The 26,645-nt window shown below is 33.5% G+C and overlaps 1 protein-coding gene across 1 annotated transcript; it reads right to left on the minus strand.

Moving 5' to 3' along the window:
* Window positions 1-885: 885 nt before the first annotated feature.
* On the minus strand, window positions 886-26,080 carry LOC145307567 (uncharacterized). The gene is made up of 22 exons (XM_080150023.1): window positions 26,071-26,080; window positions 25,156-25,245; window positions 24,991-25,083; window positions 24,859-24,885; window positions 24,418-24,510; window positions 23,837-23,935; window positions 6,978-7,076; window positions 5,337-5,414; window positions 5,090-5,188; window positions 4,365-4,430; window positions 4,187-4,252; window positions 3,787-3,885; window positions 3,555-3,653; window positions 3,288-3,386; window positions 2,876-2,974; window positions 2,666-2,764; window positions 2,399-2,497; window positions 1,987-2,085; window positions 1,777-1,875; window positions 1,502-1,600; window positions 1,143-1,241; window positions 886-989 (listed from the first exon to the last, which is right to left on the minus strand). Exons 1-22 carry the CDS (start codon window positions 26,078-26,080, stop codon window positions 886-888), a joined length of 1,914 nt encoding a protein of 637 aa, XP_080006149.1.
* Between the last annotated feature and the right edge of the window lie 565 nt (window positions 26,081-26,645).

A 26,645-nucleotide genomic window follows, 5' to 3' on the forward strand; every position in this document is an offset into this window, starting at 1 on the left:
AAATAGATATTACATAGATAGATAGATAGATAGATAGATAGATAGATAGATAGATAGATAGATAGATAGATAGATAGATAGATAGATAGATAGATAGATAGATAGATAGATAGATAGATAGATAGATAGATAGATAGATAGATAGATAGATAGATAGATAGATAGATAGATAGATAGATAGATAGATAGATAGATAGATAGATAGATAGATAGATAGATAGATAGATAGATAGATAGATAGATAGATGATAAATATAGATTACAGATTTATAAATAAAAAGGCAGAAAGATAGTTTTATAGAATATACTAAATATACAATTTACAAATCTAATAAATTAATATTATGTAACCAACCATTATTATCTTTAGTGTTGACATGAGCTCCATATTCTAGAAGTATCTTTACTGTTTCTGTGTTTCCATACTTTGCTGCATACATAAGACTGGTCCTTCCTAGATATAAATATACTAAAGATACTTTAAGTATAGTTTTATAGACACACAGAGAGAGGGGTATAGAGGTATATTGACAAATAGGTAGATTGATAGAAACGTTCTATATATATATATTGTGGAGTAAAGACAGATAAAATATATTAAAAATATAAATATTTAATAATATTTTGTAACTAACCAAAATTATCTTTAGTGTTGATTTCAGCTCCATGCTCTATAATTATCTTCACTGTATCTGTGTTTTTGCCCTCTGCTGCATACATAATACTGGTCTTTCCTAGATAAAATACATTTATTTGATAATTTATAGATTCTATAGATCAGGTATAAATAAACAAATAGGTAGATTGATAGAAACATTCTATATATAATGTGGAGTAAAGATAGATAAGATATGTTAAAAATATATATCTAATAATATTTTGTAACTAACCATCTTTATTTTTAGTGTTGACATCAGCTCCATATTCTAGAAGTATCTTCACTGTATCTGTGTTTCCACTCCTTGCTGCATACATAAGACTGGTCATTCCTAAATATAAATAAACTAAATACTTGAAGTATAGTTTTATAGACACATAGAGGTTGACAAATAGGTAGATTGATAGATAAATTCTATAATATTGTGGAGTAAAGATAAAAAATATATTAAAATATAAATATTTAGTAATAATTTGTAACTAACCCTTATTATTTTTAGTGTTGACTTCAGCTCCATGATTTAGAAGTATCTTTACTGTATCTGTGTTTCCACTCCCTGCTGCATACATAAGACTGGTCTTTCCTAGATTTAAATTATTAGATACATTTAATTCAATTGTTCAAAGTAGTGTTGTAGATAGATAGATAGATAGATAGATAGATAGATAGATAGATAGATAGATAGATAGATATTATCTTTAGTTTTATAGACAAATAGAGAGAGGGGTATAGAGGTATATAGACAAATATTTATATTGATAGATAAATTCTATATATATTGTGGAGTAAAGATAGATAAGATATGTTAAAAATATAAATATTTAATAATATTTTATAACTAACCATAATAATCTTTAGTGTTGACATCAGCTCCATGTTCTAGAAGTATCTTTACTGTATCTGTCTTTCCTCTCTTTGCTGCATACATAAGACTGTTTCTTCCTAGATATAAACATATATGATACTTTATATATAGTTTAACAGACACATAGAGAGAAGAGTATAGAGGTATGTTGACAAATAGATAGATTGAACAATAAATTCTATTATATTGTGAAGTAAATAAGTAGATAAGATATATTAAAAATAAAAATATTTCATAATATTTTGTAACTAACCATCATTATCTTTAGTGTTGACTTCAGCTCCATGTTCTAGAAGTATCTTCACTATATCTGTGTTTCCCCAATATGCTGCCTTCATAAGACTGGTCCTTCCTAGAAATAAATATATTAGATAATAATTTATAGATTTACAGGCTTATGTTCCATTCAGAATGTAAAGCAGCAAGAAAGTAAGTAAGATACAAATATTATAGAATAACTAACCAGAATTATCTGTAGAGTTAACATCAGCTCCATGTTTTAGAAGTATCTTTATTGAATCTGTGTGTCCATTCCTTGCTGCCTTCATAAGACTGGTCCCTCCTAGATATATGTATAGATATTAGATACATTTATTCACTTGTTCAAAGTAGTGTCAAAGATAAATAGATATTAGATAGATAGGTAGATAGATAGTAGATAGATAGAAAGATAGATGGATAGATAGATAGATGGATAGATAGATAGATAGATTGATAGATAAGTAGATAGCTATATAGATATATATATAGATAGATAGATAGAGAGATAATAAATATAGATTACAGATATATAAATAAAAGGCAGAAAGATAGTTTTATAGAATATACTAAAGATACAATATACAAATCTAACAAATTAATATTAGGTAACCAACCATGATTATCTTTAATGTTGACATCAGCTTCATGTTCTAGAAGTATCTTTACTGTTTCTGTGTTTCCATACTTGGCTGCATACATAAGACTGGTCCTTCCTAGATATAAATATGTTAGATACTTTAAGTATAGTTTTATAGACAAATAGAGAGAGGGGTATAGAGCAATATAGACAAATAGATTATAGATAAATTCTATATATTGTTGAGCAAAGACAGATAAGATATGTTAAAAATATAAATATTTACTAATATTTTGTAACTAACCATCATTATCTTTAGTGTTGACTTCAGCTCCATGTTCTAGAAGTATCTTCACTATATCTGTGTTTCCCCAATATGCTGCCTTCATAAGACTGGTCCTTCCTAGAAATAAATATATTAGATAATAATTTATAGATTTACAGGCTTATGTTCCATTCAGAATGTAAAGCAGCAAGAAAGTAAGTAAGATACAAATATTATAGAATAACTAACCAGAATTATCTGTAGAGTTAACATCAGCTCCATGTTTTAGAAGTATCTTTATTGAATCTGTGTGTCCATTCCTTGCTGCCTTCATAAGACTGGTCCCTCCTAGATATATGTATAGATATTAGATACATTTATTCACTTGTTCAAAGTAGTGTCAAAGATAAATAGATATTAGATAGATAGGTAGATAGATAGTAGATAGATAGAAAGATAGATGGATAGATAGATAGATGGATAGATAGATAGATAGATTGATAGATAAGTAGATAGCTATATAGATATATATATAGATAGATAGATAGAGAGATAATAAATATAGATTACAGATATATAAATAAAAGGCAGAAAGATAGTTTTATAGAATATACTAAAGATACAATATACAAATCTAACAAATTAATATTAGGTAACCAACCATGATTATCTTTAATGTTGACATCAGCTTCATGTTCTAGAAGTATCTTTACTGTTTCTGTGTTTCCATACTTGGCTGCATACATAAGACTGGTCCTTCCTAGATATAAATATGTTAGATACTTTAAGTATAGTTTTATAGACAAATAGAGAGAGGGGTATAGAGCAATATAGACAAATAGATTATAGATAAATTCTATATATTGTTGAGCAAAGACAGATAAGATATGTTAAAAATATAAATATTTACTAATATTTTGTAACTAACCATCATTATCTTTAGAGTTGACTTCAGCTCCATGTTCTAGAAGTATCTTCACTGTATCTGTGTATCCTCTCTCTGCTGCATACATAAGACATGTCTTTCCTAAATATAAATATTTTAGATACTTTATAGATTCTACAGACTTATATATTCAGTAAGAAGAGCAGCAAGAAAGTAAGTAATATATTTTAATAAAATCATATACTAAAGATACAAATATTGTGGAATAACTAACCAGAATTATCTTTAGTGCTGACATCAGCTCCATACTCTAGAAGTATCTTTATTGTATCTGTATATCCTCTCCCTGCTGCATACATTAGAATGTTCTTTCCTAGATATAAATATGTTATACAGTAAGACCCACGAAAGGAATCTTTTAGGGTTATAGCCTTTGTTTCTTAATGTATCATTAAAAGTAGCATATGCCCTTGTTCTCTATACATTTTCACATAAGAATATACAAAAATCTTATTTTAACCTACATTAGATAGATAGATTGTGATAGATAGATAGATAGATAGATAGATAGATAGATAGATAGATAGTAGATAGATAGAGAGATAATAAATATAGATTACAGATATACAAGATATATTAAAAATATAAATATTTAATAAGAATTTGTAACAAACCATTATTATCTTTAGTGTTAACTTCAGCTCCATGTTCTAGAAGTATCTTCACTGTATCTGAGTTTCCTAGATATAAATATATTAGATAATACTTTATAGATTCTACAGGCTTATGTTCCATCCAGAATGTAAAGCAACAAGAAAGTAAGTAAGATACAAATATTATAGAATAACTAACCATCTTCAGCTCCATGTTCTACAAGAATCGTTTTGCTCTCTGCTGCATGTATAAGACTGGTCTTTCCTAGATATAATCATAGGTACATTATATATTCTATAGTTCATAGTAAAGTTATAAACACAGAAAGAGGAGTATAAATGTAGATAGACAAATAGGTAGATTGATAAAAAAAACATTTTATATTACTTCACAATATATATATATATATTGTGAAGTAAAGAGAGATAAGACATGTTAAAAATAGGGTTGGGCCGGATACTTTTTTGGCCGGATACCGGATACCGGATATCCGGCTGATTTCAAATGCCGGATATCCGGTAACCGGCCGGATATCCGGCCAACGCCGGATATCCGGCAAATATCCGGTTATCCGGCCAAATTACCGGATATCCGGCCGGATAACCGGCCAATTTACCAGATATTAAAGTAGTAAAAAAAAAATTTCTTCAGAAATCTTATATAAATTTACATAAAGTTAAACTTATTCAGAAAAAAATGTTCTTCTAGCTTCAATAATAAGAAAATTGTAGCCATTTAAGATTTTAAAAAGCAGAGATTTTTGGTGCAAAGTATAAAAAATTATAGAGCCGGATATCCGGCCGGATAGTTTCAATATCCGGTATCCGGCCGGATATTGAAAATGGCCGGATATCCGGCCACACCGGATATCCGGCCCAACCCTAGTTAAAAATATAAATATTGAATAATATTTTATAACTAACCATCTTTATCTTGAGTGTTGACTTCAGCTCCATGTTCTAGAAGTATCTTCACTATATCTGTTTTTCTACGTTCTGCTGCATAAATAAGACTGGTCTCTCCTAGATATAAATATAATTAGATACTTTAAGTATAGTTTTATAGACACATAGAGATAAATATTTTGTATCTTGTAAAGCACATATTTAGATACATACATAGTTTGATAAAATAATATACTAAAGATACAAATATTATAGAATAACTAACCAGAATTATCTTGTTTAGCGTTGACATCAGCTCCATGTTCTAGGAGTAACTTCACTATATCTGTGTTTCCACTCCATGCTGCATACATAAGACTGATCATTCCTAGATTCCTAGTCAAGAACTGAGAAATTTTCATGAATTTTCACGGTTTTGTGACGTTTTTTACATCTCAAAATCTGCCCCATTTCACTTTGCTGTAGTACTATGGCCAAGTCATTTTAGATAGAGAGCTTTAGTCTTTTCTAGTGTCTTACTTATGTATCTAACAGTCTCCCCAGCAAGTTGCATAACTCTACCTCACCTACAGATAAGCTGAGGTCAGATTTTGTGGGCCCTAGTTGTGAATCCAGATTAAACCACCAGCGCATTTAGAATCTACCTTGTTGAACATATGCATGGCCAGCTTGTTGTACTCTTCAACCAAAGATTTTTTTGTGCTAAAAGGTCATTACCTAAGCTATTTATAGTGTGGTCTAACGTCCTGATTGGTCAAGTGTTTTGGTGCTATGGCCGTTAATAGTTTGTCCGGTCTTATTTGCCCCACCCTGTATAAGTATGTAGATTCTATAATGTATATAATATGTTTATATCTAGGAAAGACCAGTCTTATGATGGCAGCAGAGAGTGGAAACACAGACACAGTGAATATACTTCTAGAGTACGGAGCTGATGTCAACACTAAAGATAAATTTGGTTAGTTATAAAATTTTATTAAATATTTATATTTTTGATATACATATTTTATCTATCTTTACTCCACAATGTAATAGAATTTATATTTTCTATTTTGGGGTGGGGGGGTTATTTACCCCCCCAAAATTGTTTGGGGGGGGGGTAAATACCCCCTCCTAAATGATTGGAGGTGCCTACAGCACCCCCAGGGTAGGGGTAAATTTTAAATGGGGGGGGGGGTAAAATGAAAAAAAATTTGGGGGTGCCTACGGCACCCTCAAATTCGTTTGGGGGGGTTAATCGCCCCATTACCCCCCCCCCCTTGGAAGCCTATGTCAGGGACCCATATTGAACTTTAAAACTTTTAGACTATGGGTTGCGCTGACAATCCTAGTTGAAACTTCATGCCATTTCCAAAAAGTTAAAGAACGTCGTTCTAGCTCAACTGTGGTCCAAATAAGATCCTTCTTGTATAAGGGTAGCTTGAAAGTTGGGCCTATTTGGATCCTGCGGTTACTTAAGTTCCTAAGGAAATGTGGCCTCCCAGCAGCCCAATCTTAATTCAATGGACTTTTGGGCCTAGGGCTACTTTGAAGCATGCACCAATAGATGTGCCCATACCACAAAGACCTCCCTCATTGCCACTATCAAGGAGAACTACACCAGCTTGGACAGGTACATTTTGACCTAGACCTGCTGGCGGTTGAGAAGACGGGTAGAGGCGGTGATTAAGGCTGGCGGCGATTTTATTGAATAATTTAATAGTCATATACCTATTTTGCTTGCCAGTTTTTAAAATTTAATAAAATCTTTAAAATTGACGATTTTATGTTCATTTGTTTACAAGTTAGAATTTGTCTGGTCTTTGTGCCCCACCCTGTATATCCTGTAAGAAGAGCAGCAAGAAAGTAAGTAATATATTCTGATGAAATTATATAGTAAAGATACAAATATTGTAGAATAACTAACCAGAATTATCAATAGAGTGGACATCAGCTCCATGTTCTAAGAGAATCTTCACAGTGTCTGTGTTCCCCGACCTTGCTGAAGACATAAGACTGGTCTTTCCTATACATAAAAACATATATTTGATACCTTATAGATTTACATAACAGAGTACGGTTTGGCCGGATATCCAGTGTGACCGGATATCTGGTCAGATACTGGATATTAAAACTATCCAGCAAGATATCCAGCAACATCTTTTATATTTTACAAAAAAAAATCTCTGCTATTTTAAATTTTAAATGGCTGTACTTTTCTTATTATTGAAGCTAGAAGAACAATTTTTCAGAATATGTTCAACTTTATGTAAATTATATATTAGAAATCTCAAATAAAAATTTTGGGTGCTGCAGCAGTGCTTGGCAGATGCCAGTCGCAAACCGTCGGTTGGCAGGTAAAGGGAAACGGATTTTATGAAATTGTAATATGTAAAAAAGCCTAAGTTTAAAATTTGAAGTCTCTAAGTCAAATATTGTGGTCACAGGAACCGTTTAACGATTTCTGGAGGTTCAGGACTTGCAGGATTATAACTGGAACCTGAAATCGACTTAAAAACCTATATTTCATATGAGGATGTACAACTATGGGATATTTGATATTTGATAATATGAAATGCTTTGTTTAAGTAAAAAAAAATATTTTTACTTTTTACCTGAATGACCATGCAAGGAAGGAGGTATTAAAAAACCATCAGGGGTTAATATTACAGATTGAGGGTATTAACCCTTAACAGTCGGGCCCCTTGCTGCATCTTAACCGACCTTAAAGGAAGCCTGCAAGAAATACCAAGCTTTAACTGCTGAAATCCAAATTTGAAGCCTTTAGCTTCTATAACAAAAAAGTTCTAGGCATTTTGACATTTATGTACAATGGAAATTTTGAAAGAGTTTCAATGCTAATGTTAGAAATTTTGAAATTAAACTACGTGGCCTAGAAACAAAATTATAAGCTTATTTTTGTTATAAATTGAGGTTGCCTGTAACTAATTATAAATTTACAATAAAAAAACCTAATTTTATAGTCAAAATCCTTTAAAAAAATTAAGTTTAACTTGCATTGTACAAAGTGTACTATAGCCAATCAGAAGGCTGAATTAGCTAAGCAACCAATCACAGGTGAGCTTGTATTAGTTTTCCCCTTTGTTTCTGCTTTGATTTAAATCGAATTTTTTCATAGATTTTGACTATAAAATGTGTTGTTTTTATTGTAAAAATGTAATCAGTTACCGGCAATCTAAGTTTCTGACAAAGATGAGGTTATAATTTTGTGTCTTTTATGAGCATTGGAAATCTTTCAAAATTTTCTTTGTACATAAAATGCAGTTCAGTTCAGCATTCCATCGGTGATGGTCACACATATTTTAGTGTCCACGTAAATCTACTTTCTTCCCCATCACCCCCCCAGTATAGCTGAACGTGAATCACCCCCTTTCTTATCTTTCCGCAAATCATACCGCAAATTGTACTCACCGTACATTTACCTAGCTTGCCTGCCAGCACCACACACCACAAACCAATAGGATAACAGATATAACCACGTGATACATAGAGCTAGAAAACTATTGGTTATAGGTCCAGCCAACCACAGTGAGCATTGAATCACGTGACAACTCCAGCCTGGTGATTGGTCAATTAAACAATAAAGAACGAAAAATTGTGAACACGTGCACCAAGCTGAAGTGCATTAGTTTAAATACTACCGATAAACACACAAGTGAATTTCACAAGCTACAGGCGAATTTTTTGTCTATTTTATTTTTTAATTAAAGTGAAAATAAATTAAATTGACACTTTTTACATAATCTCACTTATCTTTCAGAACCAATCACCGAAATGGCGGAAACGGAGGCAAATGACAAAATCAAGGACATAGTTTTCCAATATGCCAACCGCTCCAATGGCAATATTGGAGCCACAGTGCTCGTTAACATCCTATCTAAGATTATGAAAGGTGAAAACAACTTTAACACCTCAGACCAGCTCGATAGAATCAAGAAGATTGAAGATGATCTGGAATTATTTAAGCAAGGAGGCGGAGACAATCAGGAGAAGATCCAAGCAATCCAGGACAGCATCGACAACCTGAAGAGCTCAATCCAAAAGTCTGATTCAGCACTGAAGACCAAGGTAGATGAAATGATTATCCACTACGACAATAGAGTGGAGAAATTAGAGCAACTCTCCACCCTACAGATCCTACAGATCAACGAACGCGAACGGAGAGACCGATCTTTTTCGATCAAGGTCCACAATTACGCAGACTATTCAACATCTGGCCAGCCGCTAGTGCAACATATTTTCGATAAACTGCTGAAACCTTGCCTTGTGGATGCTAACAAGCACGGAGAACTAGATGAAGTCCCTGATTCCTGGATGCAATGCATAGAATACGGCCACCCATTAGGCAATAACAGGGACACAACAGCTCCACGCAATTTTATAATCCGGCTACGCTCAAGATACTATCTGGACGCAATCTTGAAGCACAAGAGAGCTCATGTGGACGGCCTCAACGAGCAGAATCTCTCCACCAGCAAATCTTACGCAGAATCAGTCCGGTCTGGCAAGCTCTATCCATGCAGGATAGGTATAGATACCACTGCCCTTGACAGGGATGTACTGTCCTGGCTCTGTCGACACAATGAGGTACACCGAGCATACCTGAGAGGTCAACGCATCGTATTTAGCCTCAGAAACAAACAGCAACAATTTTTCACCGTTCAGAACCCATACGGTCGCACACTCAAGGAGCTTATCTCTCCGGTGATCGATGAGAAGAAGTGGATAAGATCCAAGAATAAACAGAGCCCTTTCGCACAACCAGCCTACATTAACGGTCGTTCTAATGAAAGGCACCTGCTTGATATGCTAAACCCAACGAAACAGAACCCCCTGCTAATGGATGAGGAAGACGACCTAACTGAGGAAGTCATCATAGATGGAGTGACAAATATCGAGGATACAGATAACAGCAGGAAAGCACCGGCGGTTAATAAGAAGAGGAAGCATGCTTTCACACCGCTCAAACTGTTCGATGAAAACAACAGAAGCCCAGCCGTGAAGCAGCTGAAATTCAACACTCCCGTTCAGAATAGATTCGGAATACTACCCCCAGAAATTACGCTGGATGCAGAGGACTCAATTTTACGTCAGCTTCCACAGGGTGGACCACTGCAACAAAGAATTAATGAAACGAAGGAGAAGATTAATACGGAAACGGCTAGCTTATCGGACAAGATAGTAGACAATGCTATGGTGAGTGAGATAGCTCTCACCCTCATCGAGAGTGAAATGTCCCACCTAAAGCAGAAAAAGGATTCGAGAACTTCCTCTGCAGAGAATACTAGAAACACCTCCAGGAATGTATCCCCGTCCATCGATACAGCGATCAAGGATACCTCGACAGAGGCCATCGAAGATGACGAACCGAAGAAGCAAAGGAAGCCGCGAACATGCCGCAGCTCACAGCAAACCACTGGTAACTGATTAACCACTCGCGGTTCACTAACAGTTGGAACTGCGACACAATACCTGATTAACCACCCGCGGTTTTACTAACAGGTCACCTATACACCTGACTAACCACCCGCGGTTTATTAACAGGTCATATACATACCTGACTAACCACCCGCGGCTTATTAACAGGTTACTACACAACTGATTAACCACCCGCGGTTAAATACCAGCACCCGGTTATTATCATTATCATGCACTAAGTGCCAAGTTAAAATAAATGCGGGTAAATCTTCAAATCTTCATAACATTAGGCCACCCGCGGCAAGTTTTATCCACCCGCGGATCAGTAATGCGGGTATTATAAACTTAGAACTCTAGGCCACCCGCGGCAAGTTTTGATCATGGCAGCATTATGTCATATGAACAATAGGCCACCTGCGGCGAGTTAGGTCCACCTGCGGCCCATATAATCAAGCAGGTCCAATCGGCAAGTTTTTACTTAAATATAGTTTCTTTAGTAATCATAGTATTTGATAATGTATATCATTTAAATGTAATATAGTAATATTTACCATTTTCTTTTATTACCGGTCGATACTAGTGAATATTAATTAATATCGCATACTTTGTAAAAGTCTAACTAACACAAATGAGCTCTTAATTACATAAAGGGTGTTAATATTTACGTCCATAATATTTAGTTGCATTGGCACTTCTTTTGCCTCTAGCGAATTAAGAGCTAATGATTTACACTGTTTACATACACCCCAGCAAATAAGTAATATTTTTTCACGCTTTTCATTTTTTTTTCCTTTTTACAAACTCGTACAACTTCCTGTTCGACATAATCACTTTATTAAATTGTATTTTACTAAATCATATAGTTGATTTCTTTTCTTTACACAATCGAATAGTTTTGGCCGACATAATTATTTTATTGATTCGCATTTTGTTATTTTGTTAAATCGTATAATGTTTAAGGTTTTAATTGAAATAAAAATATTTATTCGAACATATTTTTGCTCTTAAGCACGTAAATTTTTGAAACTCAGCAATAAATTATATAAATCATAAACGGTAAACTTTTAAGATCCTTATAATCTAAACTGATATACTCTTTTTTGTATTACTGCTATTTGATATGATTTAAATTGACTATGTTTATTTTATCTCCCTTTCATATGATAGTATTAATTATGATTGTATCCAATATATTAGGTACCTAAGCGGAAAATTTAAAACTCAAAAAACCTTTAATAGAAAGAGGGGAACACACTCGGTCAGCTTGGGGGGGGGGGGAGGGTAGAGTCCGAGGAGACTGAGATGCAATTTGACCATTTTACCAGACCCAAAGTGGTTCCCTTGGGGGGGGGACCGGGGGCGGGTGGGAGGGGGAGGGGGTGGACCAACAGGGAAACATGTTTGGTTAGCCACGGTGTCAATAACATAAAGGTGTGTAGTAAATTCGATTTCGAAATAAGATTTAAGACATTACAATCTGATGGAGGATGAAATAGTAGCTAATAATAACAATAATGATGATGATATTAATGTATTGAGAGAAACGGTTCGTGCCGAGGTTAGGGCCATTAATGTCGACGATAATAACGTAGCAAATCTACATCAATTAATTAATAGGAGCATTCTTGAACTTAATGAAGACTTAAGATTAGATTTGAAATGTCAAGTTCTTTACGGCAATAATTTCTTAGAGTTTGTCGAGGATTTCAATTTACCTTCATGCGATTATTATAGTGAAGAAGCTATAAAAGACTTTATGAATTCTACAAACACAAAGTATTTGTCTACTTTTTCTATTAATATTCAGTCCATCTTGAGCAAGTATAACGACATTTCGTTATTCATAGACAACTTAAACTCAGGGAAGTCTAAAGTAAATATCTTAGCAATGCAAGAAATATGGCACTCGGTAGACTTAACATTTAACGGATATCAGTATTTTAAGAAAAATAGGACGTTAGGAAGTGGAGGAGGAGTAGGCTTTTTAATAAGTAAGGGCATAGCTGTTACAGTAATGAGCGATGAAGAATTTTTTAGGGACCGAATATATGAATGCATAACCTTAAACATCACTATAAGTAATCAGAAATTTATATTACTCAATATTTACCGTCCCCCAAATACCCCAGGCATAACTAGGAATGCAGCCATTAACGATTTTTTGGAAATACTTGAAGCACATTTAGATTTTTTGAGTAATCTTAATATACCAATAATTATATTTTCGGATTTTAATATAAACCTTTTTAAATTAAACCAACCCAATTCCGAAGCCAGTTCATTATTTAATAGCTTAATATCAAATGCATTTATCCCAACAATAAGTAAGGCCACTAGGGTAACAAATAATACCTTTTCATTAATTGATAATATAGCCTGCAAAGACATCATAGGAAAAGTAGATTTATGCGGAATAATACCAACCAATATTTCAGATCATTACATGTTAGTAAACCTAATCCAATTAAAAAACCCTCCAAAGAGTTCGCATAAATCTTCTTCTCACTCTAAAAGATCTTTCAATGCTGAAAATCTAGAAAAATTCAGAACAGAGCTAGCGATTACCGACTGGAGAGAAGTGATGAATGAAAAGACAGACGTAGACAGAGCTTACACAATATTTATTGAAAAATTTTTGAATATTATGAATAAAAACATTCCTTTAAAACCAGTTAACAACAGAGAGCGCAACACACCGATAAACCAACATATGGACAAAGAGTTAAGGAAATGTAGGTTGAAAAAAAGACAATTATTTTTAGCAAGTAAAAATTCATTAGAGGACGCAGAAAGATATAGAAGTTATAGGAACAATTTTAACAGGGCTAATAGGAAGGCAAAAAAGTTACACTATAGAGAAAGAATACTCGATGCAGGTGGAAATTCTAAAAAGCTTTGGGACGTATTAAAGGATACAATGGGGACCAGTAAGAAGGATACACGGATTGAGTACATTGAAACCGAGGGTACTAAGATTTATAAGGACATTGAAATAGCAAACAAGTTTAATGAATACCTAGCGAATATTGGTCGTAATCTCACTCCACTGCTACCCAAAATTAATAGTAGCACTTTCCACAACTACCTACCTCCCCCGGCTGAAAATAGTTTTTTTATAAGACCAATAACCGAAAGGTTTTTATTAGAACTAATAGGAAACATGAAGCATAAAAAAAGCTCTGACGACAACGATGTCAGTATATACCTAGTCAACTTTGTAAGAATAACTATAATTAGACCGCTTTTGCATATAATAAATCTTAGCTTTGAAACAGGCAAGATGCCTGATAAGCAAAAGGTCACAAGGACTATATTAATCCATAAGAGCGGACCATTTTTCTTACTCGATAATTATCGAGGTGTCTCATTAATAAATAGTTTTTCAAAAATTCAAGAAAAATGTGTATACATACAATTAATGGACTTTTTACAACAGCAAAGATTCTTTAATAAATTACAGTATGGATTCCGACCAGGCAGGTCAACTTATCATGCCATTTTACACCTAATCAACAAAATTACAGCGTGTCTTGCATCTGGGAGAATCGCCATGGTGGTTCTTCTAGATGTAAGAAAATGTTTTGATATGTTAGATCGTAGTATTCTTTTAAAAAAACTAGAAAATCTGGGGGTTAGAGGACATGCACTAAAATGGTTCGAGAGCTACTTCAAGGACAGACGCCAAAAAGTCTTTTACAAAGGAATAAATTCAAATAACACTGTAACGATTGATTGGGGAGTTTTACAGGGGTCAATATTGGGCGTTTTGCTTTTCTTAATTTATATAAACGATATTAATGCATGCTCGGAAACATTATTAAGTTATTTATTTGCAGATGATAATTGTGCATTTTTAGAAAGCGACAATTTAACGAATCTTATTAATTTAGCGAACACAGAATTACCTAAATTATTAGCTTGGTACAGTAATAATAAACTCCTCCTCCACCCGAAAAAAACTAAGATATTAATCTTTGGACTTCCCAGAAATGATCGTTTTTTAACTAACATAGACCTAGGACTCTTAAATGAATTCCCGGTATATTTCGATATGAATGATGAAGGACAAAATTCCCCTGAGAAAATTACCAAATTAACGTTATCCCCGAATGAAAAGGAAAAATTTTGCAGACACCTTGGAATTTTAATTGATAATAAGCTGACTTATAAATATCATCTTGACAACTTAAGGATAAGGATAAGTAAAATTATATTCTCAATGAAAATGATGAAAAATTTATTACACAAACGCCATTTAATTTTAATATATAACGCATACTTGAAATCTTTATTAGACTATTGTTCCCCATTATTTGTAGGAATTCCAGAAAGTTATATTAAACCTATTATGAATCTACAAAAAAAGGCAGTAAGAATAATATGCAGAAAAGAGAATAGGGCTCATACTAAGGATTTATTTATTGACTTGCAAATACTCCCCTTCAAGAAATTAATACTATATAACACTGCCAGATTCATGTACCTTTATAAAAACAAAAATGTACCAGCAACTTTTGACGATACCTGGAAACTAAATAGAGACATCAGAAATAGAGAGCTAAGGAATGATAACGATTATCATGTTCAATTTACAAACCGTTCCTATTTGAAAGCATTACCGCTCTACCGATTTCCAGTAATCTGGAATAACTTACCAGCTGAAATTAAAGCCGTAGAGAACAAGAACGAATTTAACAGGAAAGTGTTCTTGCACTTATTACTAAGATAGGAAAATAGCTGCGCAATTTTATCTTATATAATGTTTAGTTATAATTGTAAATTATAATTACAAGGTCAAGCAAAACATTGTTATAGCAAATTAACAGACACACTCTCAGTCTTTTAGAGTAGATGCACACGATATAGATATGTGTGTACTTTTTCTTTAAATTAAATTAAAATTCATACAGTGAAAGTTGACGCAATCGCAATTACCTCATATATTACAAAGTTATTTAAATTCTTAGGCAGCAGTTCATAAATTGTTAACGGCAGCGATACCTTTACCAATTAAAACTTAAATAGTTGTATATCTTATCGAACAGATTACGTAACGCCAAATTTTTCTCAGCCGATTTAAATACTTATTAACAGCAAACAAACAGCAATTTTTTCAAACGAACAAAGTTTAATTATAGAGCAGCTTTGGATCTATCTATCCAACAAGTTAAGTTCAACAATTTCATTTAGGCGCAAACGCAAACAATCTATATTTTAATTATTACATCGAATCTTTCATGGTGCCAAAACACTTAATAACAGTGGACTAAGCATAATTATAGAATAGCTTTGGATCTATCTAACCAAAAAAAAAAAAGATAAATATTGTGGAGTGACTAGTTTTTAGCCGAATGAGTCTTTATTAATATCATTGTTCGTTTTATCATTCATATAGGAGTATTCAAATTAGTTTAATCATTCTTGCACATAATAGGATGGTGAATATGTATATTTGTTTGTTTTGTCATAAATGCATAGTTAAGTTAAATCTGATGGCAAATGAATTAAATTGAATTAAAGTAAACTAATCCAGAATTTCGACGCTAGGCTCGCGTCGCTCCTCGTGTTCAGAATCGGAGTCCTCTTCGAAGGTGGGGCCGTCGGAGATCTCGGATTCAGCACGGGGGGCGGCGTCGTCTCCAGCGGCATCGTCTCCAGCTTCGCCTACATCGGACCTAGCTCCGGCGGATCCAGCCTCTGACTCGGAATCCATGGACCAGTCATCATAGACCTGGCCATCAAGGCCGGGCTCGCTGTCACTAATCTCAATGGTCGACTCGAGGTCCAGCACAATATCATACGCAGAGGTAGCCATTAGGACTGCCTCCTTGTATTCATTGCACTGAGCCTCGAGGACCGACAACTCATGTATGTTGTCCTCACGCGAGCGGTCGACAGTGGGCATTGCTTCGCCGAGAAGGCGGTGCAGCCGAATGCCTTCATCGACAAGTCTGAGTGACTCGCGGTTGGGAATCTCTTGCAGACCTGCGCGAAAAGCTAGCCTACACGCATCGCAAAAGCTAGTGCGCAGGCCCTTCCCAAAATAATACCAGTCAGCAATTTCACTCGAATAAACTATCGGCGGAGCTGGCAGAGGATCTGGAACCGCAAAGGGAACGGGGCCGCCAACCTCGGGTTCGGGAGATGGAGCCAGGACCTCCTCTGCAGCGTCGATCAATAGCCGTAGGTTGCTATGATCAGCCATGACAGAAAAAACTTAGTATTTAACTTATCGGAAGATTTAAAAATATACGTAACTTGATGGTAGTCGTATGAGCACCGGAAGAGCAATGATTAGTTAACAATAAAGTCGCAATTAAATAGAATTAATCATGTCACGTGACATGTCCCGGCAAGCCTTTACAAATAGGTATAATTTACCCCTATTTTTCATATTAAATAATAATAAACAAAGACAAAAACCGGCCGGGTCAAAGATCAAAAATTGCGCAAAGGCAGCTTCCTCCCCCAATGTCAGTCTTTTTTCTCCACCCCCTTTTATTACCACCCGGGTCAACCATTTTTCAAGACGACACTTTCGGCTTCTTTGACCTCACTGACACCTCTAGTGAATTCTTAGTATTGCTGTCAAAGGGAATAAAGGGGAAGGGATGCTAGGGACGGATTTCCCGGGAACCTAGCAACAACAACAACGCACGCCTATAACATATGGGTCGTATGCTCGTTAAATACATTGTTGTATGAAAAATGAATGCGTGTGTTTATGTTTATGTGTATGTTTTTGTGTTTGTGTGTAGGCAATAGCCTCACTGGCCACCCAAAGCTTCTTAGCCTCCCCAATTTGCACGTTTCCTGCCCTACTCCAATATTAATATTAATATCATCATACTACTCAAAAATATTCTAAATTCCTGGAAATGTTAAAGGTTAAATTGAAATTCAGCGAATTTTTCTACACATATTTTCCAAATTTTTAAATATCTTTTACAAAAATCTAGCCCAAGGTCAATTTTTTTTTTTTTTTCTTTACTCTTTGTTTTAGTCTCCACAAAAATTTCAATATTTCAATAATCTTAAAAATGTCTTAACGATGCCTTGAATTTAGAGATCGAATCACTACTACACAATTTACAATTTAATTAAATTAATTTTAGTCGACACTGTGGGTCATGACTCGGTCATTTCTACATGACCGAGCCAAATCTAACCAACGATTTCACCTAGGAACCCCACCTCCAAACCCCCCCCCCCCCCCCCCGTCAACCCACCAATGGGAAACCAACGGTCATATGGTCACACCGTGTTCTTTGACGCTTGGATCTGGTGCACGTCGCCTTTTTCAGGATAAGGACAGCACGGTGTGTGGACTAACCAAATGGCATGTCGGTCCTATGGACCATAATCACAGCAGTGATTGGTGTGATATTGTTATATTATCACAACCACGACATCCCCTATAGGCAACCAGTAGATACATGATATATGGATGCAATTATACTTTAAATATAACTTATAAACTTTATTGTAAATTGTAATAGTATTTTTGTAAACGGATAGACTAACAGCACGTACAGTGTTTTTACTCGATCCGTATAGCCACATGGCTATTTTCCATTGTAATCATTGTATTCTTCTGTTTTTCCGAAATAAATTATTATTATATTATTATTATTATATATTTTGAAATGCCTAGAACTTTTTGTTATTGAAGCTGAAGGCTTTAAATTTGGGGTATTGGGTCTACTTGTGGCAGTCTTTCAGCAATTAAAGCATGGTATTTCTTGCAGGCGTCCTTAAAGTAAGTCAAAGTCAATTTTTGATTCCTTCACCCTTTTATTTAACAACCTTTGTTTTTAGGTCCTATTTTTACTTAAAAATTTCAAACGGCTGTAATTTTCTTATTTTTGAAGGTAGAAGAACAATTTTTTTGCAGAAAATATTTATCTTTATGTAAATTTTATATTAGAAATATCAAAATATAAATTTCAGCGGGTGCAGCTGTACTTGGCAGCTGCCAACCACAGCAGGCGACGGGAAAACGGTGACGGATCTTTATGAAATTTTAATACGTTATGTAGACACATAAGAAAAGCTTGATATTAATATTTGACATCTATAAGTAAAAAAATACGGCCACAGGAGCATTTTAAAGATTTCTGAATATCTGGAGGATCAGGTCCTGCAGGATTATACCTGGAACCTGAAATTGACATGAACACCTGTATTTCATATGAGAATGTACTACTAGAGGATATTTTAGTGTTTTGGTAAGATAAAATGCTTTGTTCAAGTCTAAAAAATATTTTTGCTCTTTACCTGAATGACCCTGCCAGGTTTGCTGGCATCCTGTGCCCGCCAGGATGGAGATATTAAAAAAATTTCAACTCTCATATGTGTCATTCCCATACTTAAAAAGTCACACAGTTTGGGCTATTTATCTTTTACACACAGAAAATGAGATTGAAAAACCGGAGGGGGGGCATTCAACCCCTCCCCCCCCCCCCTGACCGTTAAGGGTTAATAATTATTTTTACTTAATACCTGAATGACATTGCAAGGAAGAAGGTATTAAAAACCGTCATGGGTTAATATTAGAGATTAAGAGTATTAATAGTTCAGTTGATTATTTATTTGCATAGAAGAAAGATCAATTAATAGTTACTAAATATTTAAGTTTTGACCTTAATTTTAAATAATTAAGCCCCAGTTTATAAAGATTTTTTGGCTACTTTAATATCTGGTAAATTTTCCTGTTATCCGGCCCAACCCTAGTTCAGAGTAAAGTTATAAACACAGAGAGAGGGGTATAGATGTAGATAGGCAAATAGGTAGATTGCACTGTGTTCCAGAAATCCCGAAAAATGACAAAAAATCATAGAGAGTGTATAATTGAAAATTTGATGAAATTTTCTTTAAATAGCAATTAGTATCCATATATCTTTTTTAAAAAGTTGGTGAAAAATACTTATAATAGGGGTTTTACACAAGGGGCGTCAACGGGGGGTGTAAAGATAGTCTAATAAGTACATTTCAGAAGCTGTAACTTCCTTTTTTTTTGAGCTACATTGACGGGAATTATATCAAAAGATATTGTACAACCCAAATAACAATGTTTGTAAACCCTTAATAGTCGGGGTGGGGGGGAGGGTCGCCCCCCCCCCTTTCCTTCTGGTATTTTCTGTTTATTTTCTGTGTGTGAAAGATAGAGAGCTATAACTGAGTGACTTGTTTTAAATGGGTATGACACATAACTGAAAGTTGAATATCTCTATCCTGGCGGGCACAGGATGCCAGGATACCTTGCATATCATACAGGTAAAGAACAAAAATATTTTTTTTATGACTTAAACTTAGCATTTCCTCTTACCAAACTACTAAAATATACTATATTACTACATCCGAATATGAAATATAGGTGTTTATTTAAGCAGGGAGGGAGGGATCAATGGGCTGTTTATAATACTAGTCCACAAAGTTTTATAATAGTGTTTTCGGCTCAATACCAGCTGAGTATCCACAAATTCCCCAATAGTAGCTGAGTATCCACGCATATTTCCCAAGAGTAGTTGAATATCCACACTTTTCCCCTATGGTAGTTGAATATCCACAATAGTTTCATATTGGTATTTGCATTATATCTTTTCATAATGCTGATTCCCATGACAATAAAGAACATAAATGCAAACAATTCACACCTGTCATTTAACTTTAATACAGATTTAGGAACCAATATTGAAACATCTATAAACGCAAAGCTCTGAAATTAAAGGACAAACTAACATTAACTGATAATAATGCATAAGTCTATATAAAATTATTGTAATAGTAAATTTGTTACAAAACTGCTAAAGTATATGCTACTGTTTAAGGACATACTGACATTTTTATAACTTGATTATTGAAATGCTTCGCTTATAACATTGTACCTTATTGTAATAAGAATCAGTATCAGATATAAACCAATCTACTTAAGTTTTTGTCTTGAATTTAAGTTGTACAAAGAAGCCGAAAAATCTCCACCCACTTATTGCACCTTGCATTTTAAAACAAGGATGACAAAATCATGAAAAGCGTAGTTGGGCATACAATAATCAATTTGATTTGTTGGTAATTACGTTCTTTAGAATGTGCTTTACAGGAATCATAACGCCAAGTTTGAAATCGACGGACGGACAGACGCACAGACCCTTATTAAAGAAAAGCTTCGCTTTTGAAAATGATCAATCTACAGGACCGGGCTAAAAATCCAGAATTTTTTGGACCAAAAAACCCGAAAGCTACAATTTTATAGAGTTGATATAATTTCCTAGAAATGTTAAAAAACTTTGCTATCATTTATTATATTATATGAAAAATTTTTGTTAAAAAGGTTAAAAATCATCATGTTTAAAATGGACGTATGGACTTTCTATTATAGAGTTGCTACGTTTCCTAAATCGTACCTTTTGTATTCTAACATGTATAAATTAACAAAAAAGCTAACCATTCCAGACAGACCAACAGACGAACTTTAACTTTAAGTATAGAAGAGCTTAACTTTTAAAAAGATTTAAGTAATGTGTCCGGATTAAAATGTAAACAATTCCGCGAAATACCACCCTCCTTTATTTAATCACTAGCGGCTTCGCCCCTAGCCTCTAGGGGCTTTGCCCCAAGAGGTGATCAAAAAAATGGGTCATCTCAAAAAACGCCTATCTCAGAAAACGCCTATCTCAAAAAACGCCCATCTCAGAAAACGCCTATCTCAAAAAACGCCCATCTCAAAAAACGCCCATCTCAAAAACGCCTATCTCAAAAAATGCCTTTTACATAAAATGCCCATTACATTCTTGAAAAATAAAGCCTAATTTATAAATAGTATTCAATAGAATAATACAATTCTTGTCATTCATGATTTCTTACTTAAAACACAAATAAACAGTTACCAAATCAAATTGTTAAATAGAAAATGTTAAGTTGCTTTATAATTTATAATAATGATTATTCTAAACTATTTTGTTTATTTTGAGGAACAGCTATATAATTCTGATAAGTTTAAAGCATATCATATTCAATAAATATTTTGTATATTATTTGTGTATGTTAATAATAATATAACATGAATCTAAAATTTCTTTTAAGCATAATAAAAACTAGAACAAAATTTTGTGTTTTCCAAACTATTTATCCCTTCCTTACACCCTACCCAAATTTCACAACCCTATTCTGTTAATTCAAGATATTAGGTCAAATAATAAAGAAAATAAATAAGAAGTATATTTTAATAGAGCTCATAGTTGGTTATCTTATTGTAATAACTGAAAAGTAAACTGGGTTGTTTACAGTAGATATATGAAATAAAGAAACTTATTATGTTGTTGCTTAAAATGCTTAAAAAAATAAAATCATACTTTAGGGAAAGATATTTCAATAAGAAGAGTCATAATGTACATATTGTACAATATTCACAAAACCTTCCTAGACTGACATATTTCACTACAAGATAATTTTTAAGAATGTAACAGGCATTTTATGAAAAAGGCGTTTTTTGAGATAGGCGTTTTTTGAGATGGGCGTTTTTTGAGATAGGCGTTTTCTGAGATGGGTGTTTTCTGAGATAGGCGTTTTTTGAGTATAGCCAAAAAAATTAAGGTGAAATTCGTGAAAGGAACAAAAAAAAAAAAAATTTGGGGGGGGATTTTTTTTTGGTGGGGGGGGGGGGTTGGGGGTGTCCCACCCCCCAAGAAAATATCTTAAAACCACCACAGGACCAGTAGGTATATTCCCTGAAGAGTAGAGCCCATTCGGTTCAGCGGTTACCGAGATCTTAAGCTTCAGACGGACAGACGGACAGACATCGTTCTACTTTGTATTATAATATCATTATTATAATTATAGATATCACACAATTATTGAATGATACGCTCCTCCCACACAGTTTAATATAGGCGCAGCTGCTAATCCATTAGAGTATATCCGTTAGTCTGTATGATTTATAGTGATTGCAACTCACTTTTTTTTAATTAGGTATTTTAAATAAATTATTTAAAGAAAACACTTATTTGATATTTAGTTATTTAGGGATAAAAAAATATTTATTGACATTACCTGCTAAATTATTTTTACTTTTATTTATATAAATGCTGCGCTACTAGTATAAGTTAATTCTATAAGATTTCATATCAAAACCTTTGTCACAAAATCCAAAATAATTGTTTAAAAACTTTTTTTTCCCCCAAAGGTAGTTGAATATCCACACATTTTCCCAATGGTAGCTGAATATCCAAAAATGACCCCAATAGTAGCTGAATATCCACGTGGATACTCAGCTGGTATTGAGCCGTGTTTTATTATTTGTAGGCACAACAACTTTTGGGACTTTTATTGAATCTGATTGGTTGGTTTATTAGTTGAGTGTCCAAACATTTCAACAACTAAATGTAATTTATAGAATACACAATGGGCAATATCTGTATTAGCATTGGGGATGTACATTAATTTATCTGCCATTGTCTTATCCCTTTAGATCATAGATTTTTATTTTCATTTTACTTTAAAGGAAACAGTTTCTATCTTAATCAACATAAATTCTCCTCTGTTCTTCTTTGTTAATGATAGTTCAGATAAGAGCTAAGACATTAGTAGATAATCTTTTATTTTATTTTAAAACTTTTCTTTACTTTAAGTTTAATTGAATATGTGTTTTAAATAATAAGAAAGATATATTACTTTTATGCCCTAAAAATTGTTGTTTTTTTGGTTGACCCTACTTAAGAGCATAAAAAAACAAACTTCGCAATATTTCGGAAGATTAGGCTGAAGTTCTATGATATTGTACATAGTTCTAATTTACTCATACGAGAGGATTTTATTGCCATCCTTTGCCATTTTTAGTTCTGGAACCAAACGTAAAATTTTCATTTTAAGAAAATTGTTTATTTTACAAGAAACGGGTATGTCTAGAAAAGTACCTACAATTACAACAAAAATGGAGATTTGACTTTTTTTAAAGGCTAAACGTTTAAAGCATTGCATATCGAATCCAAAAATGTATAATACTTAACGACAGCTTTAAAAATAAACCGTCCACACGGATTTGAAATGTAGTTTAGTTGACCGAAAAAAACAGTTGTCTACTATGATGAAAAGGAACTTAATTTGAAACCTCTGGTATAATTACACATACAATTCTTATTTTTCATAGTTAAGAGTTAATTCTTTCGGTTAATTAATCTATATATATTACTAAATAATTGTTTAAAAGTGTATTTTCCAAAATGTAAAAATCGATTTTTTGTCACTGTCAGGAACATAGTGGATTGATAGAAACATTCTATATATATTGTAGAGTAAAGATATAAAAATTAAATTAAAAATATAAGTATTGAATAATATTTTATAACTAACCATTATTATCTTTAGTGTTGACATCAGCTCCATGTTCTAGAAGAATCTTCACTGTATCTGTGTTTCCACTCTCTACTGCATACATAAGACTTGTTCTGCCTTATAAATAATATAAATATATTATATTTTCTGCAGTTCAGAGTACAGTTAAAGAAACACATAGATAAAAATAGAAATACAGTGTTTTTTATGAAATAAAAAGTTCTATAGTTCAAAGTAGAGTTATAGATACACAGAGAATAGAATAGATGGAGAGATTAATACATAATTTAAACCAAGGCCCCCCTTCATCAAGGAGGTATTAGGCCTCATGGACAAAAACATTTTAAGAAGATTATGCATCCGGTTTTGAGGCGATTTTATTGATCAAACATATAACATTCACATGTACACTAGTCCCAGTTTTGATTTTCAATAAGAATGTTAAAAATGTATGATTTGTGTGGGTTTTTATAAAAATAAAGTTTAGCAACTATTTGTCCACTTCACCCTGTATAATCGCCATTTCTAATTTAAATAATTTGTATAGTGAAAATATGAACAGATTTTGTACTGCAATATTTTGACTCTGAAATTATTACCTTCAGAGTCAGTTGCATCAGCAGAAAATGATCCATTTTTAAAAATATTTCTTACTTCTACATTGTCTCCTAGTTTTGAAGCAGCAATCAAAGCTATCAAAAAAATATTGTGAATCTGATGAATAAAAATTATAGGAATAAAGAATATGTTTGATCATCTTTTTAGAAGAGCAGAAATTTTTTACTAGAAAAAAATCTACTTAAAAAGTACAAAATAGTAGACAAAAAAGACCTCTCACACACTTTTTGGAGTCTTTATCAACTATTAACTTAAAAACTCCTTTTATAAGTTGATGAATATTTTTACAGAGAAAAAGGACCTATAAATGTTTTTTTGAATTCCTTCTGAATGTGTCAGAAAACCGGAATGCACAGTTTGATTTGAATCACCTTGAACATTTCCAAAAAAATCAAATTATCCAAGGTACAAATTATGTTTACCTGTGCTCTTGTAATTTATATCTGATGCTGAAAGATATAATTTCATTATTTCATTTTGCTTTAACATTTAATATTGGTATACATTGTTTTGAGAACACAACTTATTTATCTTGAAAAAAAACATAGTCAAACCTCCACATTGGCTTTGTCCAAAATCTCCACCAGCCTCTTTGATTTTTGACACAAAAAGAGGATCACCACCAGCCTTTACAAGAGGTGTTCTTCCTGATCGTACAAACATACATGAAAAACTAGGTCTTGTCCAGGTAAATTTTAATATTTATTTATAAATTTTACCTTCTTCATCTTGGATATTTATATCTTCTCTGTAAATTATTGCCACAGTACCAAATAAGTTGATACATTTAGAAAGTTTTGTACTATCATCTGAAATATAGTGTAAAAGTTTAAATGAATTTCAAATATTTTTAGAAATATTTTTCAACAATAAGCTGAAATATATCAGCATGCTTTAATAAACATGACCACAATGGGTCATACAAGAGACATGACAAATGTAATATACTACTGCTTTGTCAAGTGCATGACATCAATAGCAAAAAAAGGGTTGATTGTCTATTTGGTGATAAATATCATTTTACTATCCAAGGATTTCTACTTGAATTTTACAACTTACAGCTTGTCTATCTATGTAGAATGATGTCTCCCTGTCTGTCCATCCGTCCCTTAAGATCTTGGTAACCACTGAACTTATTGGATTCTACTCTTTAGGGAATATACCACTGAACTGATTGGATTCTAATCTTTAGGGAATATACCTACTGGTCCTGTGATGGTTTTAGGCTATTTTCTTGGGGGGTGGGACACCCCAACCCCCCCCGAAAAAACAAAAAAATACCCCCCCAATTTTGCATAAATTTTGTGAATTTACAATGGCAACTCATTCACAATTTTTTGGCTGGGTAGGTAATAGAAGATGTAATAATTCCCATACTCACATAACTTTTAAAAAATTTTCCCTTAGGGAAAAACCCCTAGAGTCTAGAAGCGAAGCTGCTAGTAAGTATTTTTCAATAATGTTTTCATTAACCCAAAAAATTGCCTAACAACAAAGTTTCTTTAAAAAAGGGGTGATGTATGCAAAATATAACTCAGACTAAAAAAAAATAAAACTAAAAAAGGTTATGGATTATACTACACTTTGTTTGCCCTCTAGCTCTAATAGATGCTGTTATAAAAGAGGTGTCAAACATCTTAGCATTCAGGCCCCTTATGAAACTTTATTGGTCAGGTTGGGAAATTGTAGAACCTCTAACCCCCCCCCCCCAAACTTTTATATCAGCTAATGTTACAGCTAGAGGGCCAAAATATGTGTAATTTTTAATTATAAGTCAGTCTAAGTCATATTTAGCTTCCTTTGCCCCCTTTATTAGGGACCTTTTTTTAGTTTGTTAGGTTTCCCGCCAAAAGTAGGATTCCCTAACGTAGAAGTGAAAAAACAATGAAGTGGGGAAACAAAGAAGTGGGACAAACATCGGAGTGGACAAACACAGGAGTCCCAAAATTTTTTTTCTTCAATTTTTAATTTTTTATTCAACCAACCCCCTCCTCTCTCGGTCACTTTATTTTTCTTAGTTAGGTCAGGTTAGGTTAAAGGCAAGGGGGCCAAGCGCTGCGGCTATGCAGGCTATGGGGCCGAGCTCTGCGGCAATAGTCATTACTTTGTAGACAGGAATATAAAAAAATTTCAAAATTGTCATATTATTAAATAGCGGACACTCCTAGGTTTTACTTAAGCATTGTCCACTCTGACGTTTGTCCCACTC

Source organism: Acartia tonsa, chromosome 15 (genome assembly GCF_053477335.1).
Source record: "Acartia tonsa isolate MP-2025a chromosome 15, ASM5347733v1, whole genome shotgun sequence".
NCBI lineage: Eukaryota > Metazoa > Arthropoda > Copepoda > Calanoida > Acartiidae > Acartia > Acartia tonsa.